The following is an 11382-nucleotide window of genomic DNA, read 5'->3' on the forward strand; positions in this document are numbered from 1 at the left end:
CTGCATGAAGTTCTGAGTGTGCGACGACCATTCTTTTTCAAGCTTATTACACTGTGAAATAATGTAGACAACCCCTTGCAGATCTGGGTCTGGGGTCGCCAATTTCTTAAGAGTCCCCCATATGGAAATTGTGCCTGTAGGCCTACATCTTGACTTAAAGGATAACTTCAGCCAATTTCAACATGCAGTTGTAATGCTCACACTACTCTGGACTTGTCAGTACCTGAGTTTTTTTTTTTCTTCTTCTTCAGCCTTTTCCGAGATCCTGGTCATTGTATGAGGGCAGCTGTTTGTTTACATTAAAAAAAAAACATTTTCATTTATTCCCAAAAACATCCAAAAGGTTATGCAACATCAGCAGACAACTAGCAAACAGTTTTAACTTTTGGGAAAATATTTGGAGTAGGCCTATGTTCATTAAAAAAAAAAAAAGTAAACAAACGCTGCCCCCATTTGAATAGCTCATAGCTCATATCTCGGAAAGGGCTGAGCCGAAAAATGTGGCATCACCGGGTACTGACAAGTCAGCGGTAGCATGAGCAATACAACGGCATATTGAAATTGACTGAAGTGATCTGTTCTGTAAGACCTTTCCCACTTTTCTACTTTTAGGATGTGGCTGGATTTACACCATGTAGAGAAAAACAGTGCTGTTCTTTGCATGAATTTACACTGTCATACTATGCTGACGGAATGACTTATATTCAATCAGCTTTATATAAGGTGGGCTTGCAACACTCATTTCAAACTATAGGCTACCATAAAGAGGCATTAATAGTGTAAACTACCTAATATGAAAGTCGTAGCCCCTTAATGCGCGCCGTACCTCCAGTGGCACGCTGTAATAGTCATTGAAATGTACCTACCATAGCACTACAATACTATGACACAACACAGGCCCTTTAGTAATGCACCACGACTTGGTCATTACCATACTGGTAACAACAAATGTATAAAGCCGCGTCTTAAGGGGTTAATTATGGTGACATGCCCCCACCCCCTTCATCACTCATCCATGTGCAGTGCACTGTATCTCCCATATCAGTCATGATAAGAACAGACTATCCCTAGAAATATTCAGCATTTCACCGTAGAAACATTGTTTTTTTACTCAGTGTAGTTCAAACTTCAAAGTGTTGACATGCAGGGGACAACAACTCCGCATGAGGAAGTGCTGGAACAGAGACAGGACTTCTGGGAAGTTGACGCTCGCGCTAGAGAAAAGAGGCGGTGGTGTACATAACAACGCTGACCGAGGCTGACCTCGATTACCAGACTACGTAAGCCCTGATAGCAATGTAAATGTGGCATTAAACCTATTTGAATGTGCCTTGCAGTGGATGACGTGTGTATATTCATGTAAGTGCATTAACATCTGCATACAGTTACAGTGCATAGTTTTGTAATGGGCGACGCCATTGTGTTGTACAACCTCGAGACATCACAGAAGGTTGTGTAAGGAGTTTCTCCCCCCCTCCCTCGCCTGACACACGCTGGAACCCTTACCTAGTTCTATTCCCTCATCCGCCATCCGCAAGGCTTCAGTGAATTCACTCGCTTTCAGCTTCTCTTGAATGTGGCACTTCATTTTAGTCTCTTCTGGGCAGCACTTCTCGATGACGCTGATGAGAAGCACGTTGTTCTTGTTGTGTTTGGCATCTCTTTGTCTGAATTTCTCTTTGCAAGCGGGGCATCTGGACGGCAGGTAGCTCCCCAAGCATCGCCGGCAAAACGAGTGACCGCAACCCATTGTCACAGGCTCGCACATGAGGAACAGGCAAATGGGACATTCCATCAGGTCCATTTTGAACTTTATAGTAGAGCCAAACGTCCGAGTACAAGTTGAATGAGGTCAGCGTCCTTTTCCCTTGCATTAATTATTCCGGCGAGCTTTCACTATCACCGCAAGCATGGCATCGTTTACAAGTTAAGTAATCAAGGTTGCAAGGCAACACAGTGCGACAAATTTGCGACCACCAAATCCAGGTTACTGAACCCACATGCTCAGATAATTCCAGGAAAGGTCCGGTAGGCTCTATGTCTTCAGCAGTCACTCTCCCCAATGTTTGCGCCACCGTTGTCTGTAAAGCTTTTCTGGTTAACACGCTACGCTCGGTTTTATATCACCGGTGCTATTATAGCTACGTTAGTGTTATGTCATTTGTCAATCACAACTTGTTCTGTGTTCGCAAAGTAAATTCTTCCATCTACACGCATGCTGAATATGGGCTTTTCCATACAGTCCCAAAGCTACTGACCTCGCCCGACACACCGAACAGCACTCCATCAACTCTTCAAAACGAAATAAATGATGTTCAGATCAAGTATTTCAATAGGAAGCCAAGTAGTTCTGCGCGAATTCCCTACTCTGCGCAAAGCACACAGTCTACAGCTGATAATGTCCAGCAGAATTACCTTACATAAATAAAGATCACATGGTACGGCAGCTGGCGTTCCCATTGGTCAGCGGCAACTCGTTGTGAAACAGCCCTTTTTACGTTTCGTAACAGCTACATTGAGAGTTCCGGGCAAATTTTAACAACCGGCCTAGAACTATTACTAAAGCTTCAACTTTAACTAGTCTGTCAGTTGGATTCTCTAGTTGCTGGTAATTCTGTTTCATCGGGTGACTGCAGACGTACCCATGTTGTGGAGTACACAACGGCGCGTAATGTAGAGGGAATGGAGGCACTTGAAAATAGATTATGCACCCATTTTTACTACTAGAAGTTAACTCCTAGTATAGTAGAGTAGAGTACTTTTTTTTTATTAATCTCGTAGGAACTTAATAACAAAGCATGCTTTCGTGGATGCATAACAGCACAATATGGATAGACAAATTAAATTGCGCCATTACGCATTGTTTTGCTGAAAGCAATTTAATGTTTAAGAGCGCACGGAATTGAAGCTTACATTCACAACTACATTGTAAATGATATCAAAACCACTTTTGTTATAAGTTTGCCTTAATGTAGGCCTACGTTACACTGCTTATCAGAGAGCTATGTTGTCATACACAGGAGCTGATAATCAGATTTAACTGTAATAAACCATGTTTTTTTTTTTTTGTTTGTTAATCAAGCAGGAGTCCATGGTTAACCATCAATAAGGGAGGGGTTATTAACTAATGCATTACACAACCAATTACAAAAGCACACAAATCACATCAATCATATAAGTTTTCAACTTATGAAACACATCCATCATGCTATTCAACTGTTTTTATTTTTGCCTTGATGCACATTTTTGCCCTGATGCATTTATCATGCAAAGAAATCATGAACCCCAACAATGACAATGCAATTAAAGAAGAAACTGCATCCAATTAGTTGGCATTAAATCATAAAATGGCACTGACCACCCAATTGTCTTTGCAGGGCCTGGTCAACACAAGCCCTAAAAGGGGACACTTCAGAAAAGTTATGCAAATAACTCTGTGGTCAGCAACAAAAAAAACAAAAAAACGCTGCAATCCAGAAAACTCAAGCATAACAACCAAGCTAGTCATATAATACTTAACATGGTCATGTCATGTGACACATACCTTGGTGTTTGGGGTGAAGGGAAAGTAGCTAGCTGTTGTGAAGCTGTGGCCATTGGAGCGTATGACTTGTACATGATTGGCTGGGTGTGTCACTGGCTGTGTTTGGACTGTTTTGTGCTTCTGCAGTGACATCATGTTGTGGCCCCAATCCAGGACAGTGAGGAATTTGGACAGTCATAATGGATGCCGATTGGCCCCGATTAAATAACACTGTTATGACTGCGGCCAAGTTGGGTAAGGACTACTGACTAGACTACCAGAAACAACAAATCCAGTAAACACACAACTTGAATGGAACTTAGTTTCCTTATTTGTGGTTTTAATCCTAAAATGTTTTCATGGGAAATATTAATGAATGATAAATACATTATATTGTTCTAAAAGGAGACACTGATCTCCAGGCAATCTCTGTATAAATGTAATTGTTACGTGTTCTATTCATGGCACAAGAGTCAGCATGCAAAACATGAATTACCATTCTGAAGACCAGTGATTCAAAATTAAATACCCCCAGAGACTAAGTCAGATTTGTTTTCTAGTCTTTAGTATGAAGAAAACTAAGAAAAAGAAAGAACAAAGACAGGAGAGGGGAAAAACATTGCAGTGAGTCCAAACACCACAATGGCACAAAAAATCTTGTAGGCTGGTGAATAATCAATCATTTTATCTCAACCAGAATATAGCACATTATACAAACGGTGTTGTATATCTAATTTGGTTTTACTGAGTGCTCTTGGAAAGTGGTTTGTGTCTGGGCAGGTTTCTCAATACACTGTGGCCACACAATTACATGTGAAATTCAGTTTAATAGCTTCTTTTTTTGAGTACACAATGGCGCAGAATGTAGAGGGGATATAGGCACTTGGAAATATATAATGCACCCATTTTTACTTAAGAGAATAGGACTTAAGTAGAGTAGAGAAGAGTAGAGTATTTTTTAATTAATCCCAAGGTAATTAATAACAAAGTAGGCCTATGCTTGCATGGATACAGAACAGCACAATATGGAAAGCATGACGAATCAAGTGTTCAAGGTGATTGCATGGAGTTGATGCTTACATCCCAACTACATCGTAGCCTAATTAATATCAAAACGACTTTTGTTATAAGTTTGCCTTAATGTAAATTATAAGCAGCCAAACCAACATAATAATCTGGTATTTTTTGCTGGCAAACTGTGGCTGTGTGAATACTATGACTGTCTTGCATCTGGAGCAGTAGGCCTACAAAGAAAGGTTTTCAAGGTTGTTCCTTTTCACCATCTCTGGCATAACAAGGCTCCCAAGCAGAGGTGTCAAAAGTTAAAGTAAATGTATGGTGTGTAAGTATAACACTAGCACATAGCTGTAGAAATATTGTATCAAATCGAGAAATCGTGATACGCAGAGATACCCTTCAGTCCAGAAATCAACCACATGATTTATTATGATGGTGCTTCCAAGCTTCAAATCATCAATAGCATTATTTTAAAACTTGTTTTTTAGTAACATCTTGTAGCCTATTCTACCTTTAAACGATTATCAAAAAGTTGCATTTTACAAATCGTGGGGTGTATCAAACTGTAGGTAAAAAATCGTGATACGAACAGAATCGTGACAGCCCTACTACTACAGCACATGATATTGCATAGCAATACATCATTGTACCTAATGGGATAGATGGACTGTGTTGTTACTGAAAAGCATTAAAAATCCAACCAGGACCCACCACAAACTTGATCCAATCATTGTAGAGTCTGCTGATCGCAAGACAGGTACCCAGGTCTTCTGGTTACTCAGATAAGATACCTCTGGCCCCAAGCATGCTAAAACAAGGTAATGAGAACTTTGCAAGGATGTTAACATGGAACATTTGCAACACAGGTAAAAGGAATGTGTGTCTGTTTAACCCTCAAGCGATCGGCCTGTTTTTGCGACTAATCTGACCGAGTGGGGTCATTTATGACCCCAAGGAGTTTACATAGAAATACCACTATATAAATTATCTTTGGGGGTTCATTCAAATTTATTTACATCTTGCACATACTTGCTCATCAGAGCAAAAACATGAGAATTTGAACAGTTTATTGTTTTGCTAAAAATTAGTCAAACTTACGTATATTGCTAAATATGATGTATGCCCTCATTTGCATATGTAAACATCAAAATACAAAAAATATCCAATGCATTTTTTTCTTCTCTCATCATTAGTAATCAACTGGGAAAGTTGCATGGTGATATCTATGATTTAATTTTTCAAGCCTATTCACTTGCAGTAGTCTTACCGTAATAATACAGTATACTATATTTATGCTAATTATGGAAATTTCTCAAAGTGAAACTTTGGGAAACCACGCTAAATTGTATTCATTAGGCCCACAGATGATATTCCTGCAATAAAACTTTAGGGTACTAAACATTTCTGGGTTCATGAAATCACAAGATCAGAGAATATGGTAATTTACATAGACAAAACCATGTCTCAAACATGTAACCTTATGCACACTCAAAATTTCTCTGAAACTTTTTCTGGACATTGTAGCTGTCAAAAGGTGTCTTCCATATGTATTAGAGCAAAGAAATGATTCAACTGATGCTTCAGCCTTTGTATAGGCATATAATAAGGGGAAATTCTAAAAATGCCATTGATCTCTACACTGATGACTTGTTTCCTCCCTCTTTGTTCCTCCCTCTTTGTTCACCAGGATGGCTTCCATTTCATATTCTCATCATGTGTCTAAGACCACTGTGCCATTATATCAAATATGGAGCCATAACAGAGGAAATGCTACCTGGGTGCCCTCACAATATGCTTCGTTGGCTATCGCAGGGGTGGCCTATTTATTTATATAATATATTATATTTTAATACTATAAATGTTTATATTATGAATATTTTAGGTCTGCTGACCATGGCCTGCCCCAAGACACAAAATACAAAAACCAGAGTTTGAAAATTACAACAACAATGGACATTATAATGTTGAGTATCTCATGGATCCTCTCGGGGTCATAAATGACCCCAGAGGTGTTTTGATTATAAATCCCATATAGATCTCCAAATCTCACATTTTTTCACAAGATGCACAACATATGTATTGACAAACTCCTAGAAGGACAAGTTTTTCTGATGAAAATTGCAGAAATGGTGTATGAAAATATGTGCCCGGGGTCATAAATGACCCCAGTCGGTCGCTTAACACAAAGCTCTCAGACTATTTGTGCCACTGATATTTTTTCCTTATTAACAAAAGAAACGAGTTTCATGTTCTCTTTTTTTGGCCTTGCTATACTGTAACAAACCATTATGTTGGTCTGCATTCGGAATCATCAAAAGTGTTAATACTGACATTTGCCTCTGATCCCCCCCCCCCTTTTTATTGACTTGAATAACATGACTTTCCTTTAAATGATCTACAAAGAATGAAGTGACCTTTCCAGCTCCCTTCTTGTGTTGAAGGTCTATGCCTCTTTCAGTGCAGCTACTGTTATTCACCATCATCACAGTCTTTGTGAAGTGTCCTTGAGTGATTCTGAGTAAGGCTCTTCTCCCTAACATGTAAAAATTATTATTAGGAACATGCTCACGGATCTGTGGAATTCCACATAGCCAATAATAATTTCCCACATAGCGCTCTTCTCTCTCAACAATAAACAAACTGTTAAACGTATTCCACTGAAACACTTGTCTTGATTGACTTATTAGCTGTCTGATATTCCCTACAAGATAGTTTCGGTCCTTGTAATGAGGCATATTCCGTCCAAGTAATTTTGATCAGAGCCATGTTCCACCTTGTGAAACCTGGAAGGCTGATAGATTAAATAAGCTCTTAATGGACTTCCAGCGAAACAAAGATGCTCCTGCCCCCCTGTAACATCAACAGTGAATGTGTGGAGAGGGGACTCACTAGTTTGACGCCGTGTCGCCCGAGAGGGCTGTACTTGTGCCTTACGTCATTCAGAGTGACAGCTGCCCCACGATGCAGAAAAGCAAATGGCGCACTTGTGCACTTCATGCACTATGTTTCAGTGCGTAACTAATACGGGCAGACGCACTGAAACATGAACACTGAAGTGCACAAGTGCACCATTTGAGATTCAGCCGTGTTTTGTGTTGATGTAGTAGGCTACACATCAAATGAACTAGTGGATCGTTATTGCTGGCATATTAGACGCATCAGCGCAGCATAGTTCCTACTACTCTGGCCACAACCCTACTATACACAGTGAAGGTAACTTCTGCCAATTTCTACATGCAGTTGTAATGCTCACACTACCCTTGACTTTCAGTACCGGAGATTTTTTTTTCTTCAACCTTTTCCGAGATTTTCCTGGGCATTGTAATGGGGGGCAGGTGTTTGTTTACATTTCAAAATAACGTCTTGATTTATTCCCAATAAAGGTTATGTAACATCAGCAGACAACTAGCATACTGATATACCTTTTGGAATAATATTTGGAGTAGGCTTCTGTTAAGAAAGTTTTTAATGTAAACAAAATCTGCCCCCATTAGAATAGCTCAGATCTTGGAAAGGGCAGAGTCAAAAAAATGCAGCATCACTGGGTACGGACAAGTCAAGGGTAGCGTGAGCAATACAACGGCATATTGAAATTGGCACAAGTAATCCTTTAAGACAAAAGGCCCACTCCTCCAATTAATGCACTCAGTAGATTCAACAGTTCTCTTCACCCAACAGCTGTAGCCTACTGCAACACATTATTTAAGAAAAATAGGAACACTTAAGTTAGTTAAAGGGACACTGTGTGAGATTTTTAGTTGTTCATTTCCAGAATTCAGGCTACCTATTCACTAATGTTACCTTTTTCATGAATATTTACCACCACCATGAAATTCTAAGTATTCATTATAACTGGAAACATTGCACTTTTCATACATGAAAAGGTGAATCTTGAATTTCCAAAAATAGCCATTTTTAGCTGTAAAAATGACTCTACTTGGACCATATTAGGAAATATTTGTTTAGTACTTAGTAAACTTTCTTGTAAATATCAAATTTGGCGATAGCCAACCCAGTTTCAATGAGCAGCGTCGTTGTGCAGTACCTTTTTTGACCATTTCCTGCACAGTGTCCCTTTAAGTAAGTGTCACGAAAGATCCATTATTGGCTTTGAAATAAAACTACATAATAGATAGCACATGGCACAGTAGATCTGAAATATCAATCGACATCACCCAGAAGTACCCGTGTTTATGCAACTGCTTTATTAAAGGAGAAGTTGGCAATGTATTGATCCACGCGTAAATTTGAGAGTGGACAATAACACTAATCAGTCCTCTATTAAAAAAAGAGGTCTGCTACACACTTCATGTGTTCAATTAGCAGAAAAAAGGTTCAGTTTATGGCCAAGACGTCAGCGCTTTTCATCCGAAATATGCAGTCACTCTTTTTTTCAGTACACAGAACATAGACAGTAAACACCACATGTAATACAAGACCAAAAAAAACAAAAACAAAACAAAAAAAACCCAAAACATCAAGTCATCTCGTCAATGATACTGCACATTGCTGCGTCTTTGTCAAACTCTTTGTCCTTTTTAACGGCTCCAGCAGTAGCGACGGCCTTGTCCGTTTGAATACCACTGCCACCCGCCTCCTCTGTGTCCATAGGCTCTGAATGCAACTGTCTCTGTGCTCCACCCAAACTACCCCCAGCACCACCACCAGTACCAGCACCAGCACCACCGCTGCCACTCGCCCCGCCGGCGGCGCCCTCCTGCAGGGGCAGGTCATCGGGCAGTGTGGCCAGGCAGTTCTGGATCATCTCCACCACGCGCTCCAGATGCTTCTGGAAGCGCTCGGCCGTCTCCAGCCTCTGCCTCTTCTGCACCTCCATCATGACGCGCAGGGTCTCGCGCGCCTGGTGCGGCCGGTACTCGTTGATCAGGTGGTGCATGTGCACGAACAGCAGCTTCAGGTCCTCCAGCTTCTCCTCGCGCTTGATGCTGCCGGGGCTCTTGATCAGGATGTCCAGCAGGTCCAGGAAGTTGACCAGGATCGACATGTTCAGCTTCTTGAGCTCGCACTTGTGGTCGAACTGGACGGGGTGCAGGCGCTCGATGCCCTGGCTCTCCAGCGGCCGGATGATGAGGTCGTCGCACTGGAACTGGTTGCCGAACATCATGTAGCTGTCGCGGATGGGCGGCGGCGGCTTGGGCGCGATGCCCTTGCGGATGTTCTCGTCCGTGTACTCCTTGATGTACTGCATGGGGGGCGGCGGCAGCGCGCTCACCTGCTGGGGCTCGCTCATCTTGGCGCCCTGGGGGAAAAAACACACACACACACACACACACACACACACACACACACAAAAGCAGTGTTGAACCAAAGGCGAATTGATGACAGAGTTACGCATTTCTAGTTGCATAGAAGCAAATGTGAAAATTACAGAGAGATGCAGCAGAATGTAACTCACACATACGCGCGCGCGCGCGCGCAAGAAACAAAATGAAATGCAGGTTATGAACACGAAAGAGTATGCAGCAGATATAACACACACACACACACACACACACACACACACACACACACACACACACACACACATTAACATTATAGCAGTGTAAGTACACCAGAAAAGATGGTGGCGACAGAGAAGTTATAGTCTTGTTATATAGGCTACAAAATAGCTCATATTCAATCAAGACGTCTGATTATGTCCAGCTGGGGAAAGTGAAATTATGATTCAAGCAAGCGATAGCCTGGGATATTGACATGAACTTCTAGGTCGGTCGGTAGTAGAGAGCCATCTGTCTGGACCATTGGTAGCGGATTTCAGACAAGTAGAACTCTATACAAAGTTACCAGTCAGTCGAAAACAGGAAGAAGAACTCAGGGCAATCAGGTTAACCTAAAGTCAAGTTGGGCGATAACTTTATTGGCTGCGCTGGACATAATTCTGACAGTGGTTGAATGATTGACGTTAGCCTAGCTAAGTAGCTAATGAGCTAACTACGTCCCATTGCTTTCAGTCCACCGACCCACTGTTCTTGAGTATTCAACCAGTGACTCGTTTAGCAAAACAAACCTGCTCAGACTAGGGTTCCGAAAGCGCGTTTGTGGTCAAAATGACCAGCACTCACGTCAACATTCAAAGTTAGCCAGTGCGCTTTTTCAGCCAAGTCGTCCAGCTAGCCTCTTGTTGAACGATTCACAAAGCATTGGAATTGTTAAATTCACTGAGATAAAAGGAAGCTGCATGTAGTATGGACAACAGTAACAACATACCTCTTAATTACTCCCTCGATAGAATTCCCAAAATGTAATTACATGGACAAAAAACTCTGTATGGAAACAACACTACACACCAATCTTCGCACCGACAGGAATCTGTTTACCTTCATACCATTGAACATGGCGATTGGTGCCACGGTTTAGTAAGGTGGGCTTTGATTGGACGCATTGGAAAAGGAGACGGACACACATCGCGCATGTCTTGAAAGTGGTTACAAAATAGCATCGTGGATATCATGGCAACAAAGTAGCACCTGCTTCTGTCTACGACGTACGGCTCTGAAAAAGACAACGCCACAGAACTCTGAGCTGTTTCCTGCCTTTTTCAAGACATAGGCCTACAGTGCAAACTTAAACTAGTTGTAGTCAGTAGCTATTAAAGAAATAGTTAGCCTCAGCATAATTATCTGTCTTTGGACTCTGTTTGCTTGGTCTCGCGTAGGCCTATTGTGATTAAAAATGAAACATGTGGCCTACAATGATTTTTAATCAATTTCGATCAATTTGCAAAAATAGAGCATGCATGCAATATAAGCTATCCATGTGCAGATCTGTAGTGGCCCAGGTGTGTGTGTGTGTGTGTGTGTGTGTGTGTGTGTGTGTGTGTG

General features: G+C 41.3%; 2 protein-coding genes across 3 annotated transcripts in view; both read right to left on the reverse strand.

Annotated features, from left to right (window-relative positions):
- The window catches only part of lonrf4 (LON peptidase N-terminal domain and ring finger 4), a 34594-nt gene extending 32126 nt beyond the window's left edge, over positions 1 to 2468 (reverse strand). Inside the window, exon 1 of one of the 2 annotated variants that reach the window (XM_063190662.1) lies at positions 1507 to 2468. In XM_063190662.1, the coding sequence (XP_063046732.1) occupies positions 1507 to 1804 (298 nt within the window). In that variant the 5' untranslated portion in view covers positions 1805 to 2468. The remainder of the gene's footprint in view (positions 1 to 1506) is intronic. The other variant, XM_063190663.1, reaches the window with a different exon arrangement.
- A 6254-nt stretch (positions 2469 to 8722) lies between these two features.
- med7 (mediator complex subunit 7) lies at positions 8723 to 10903 on the reverse strand. The gene is made up of 2 exons (XM_063190500.1): positions 10769 to 10903; positions 8723 to 9800 (listed from the first exon to the last, which is right to left on the reverse strand). The coding sequence occupies exon 2, from the start codon at positions 9789 to 9791 to the stop codon at positions 9018 to 9020; it is 774 nt and encodes a 257-aa protein (XP_063046570.1). The 5' UTR covers positions 9792 to 9800; positions 10769 to 10903; the 3' UTR covers positions 8723 to 9017.
- Positions 10904 to 11382: the final 479 nt, after the last annotated feature.

The sequence above is a fragment of the Engraulis encrasicolus genome, chromosome 23, assembly GCF_034702125.1.
Source record: "Engraulis encrasicolus isolate BLACKSEA-1 chromosome 23, IST_EnEncr_1.0, whole genome shotgun sequence".
NCBI classification, from domain to species: Eukaryota; Metazoa; Chordata; class Actinopteri; order Clupeiformes; family Engraulidae; genus Engraulis; species Engraulis encrasicolus.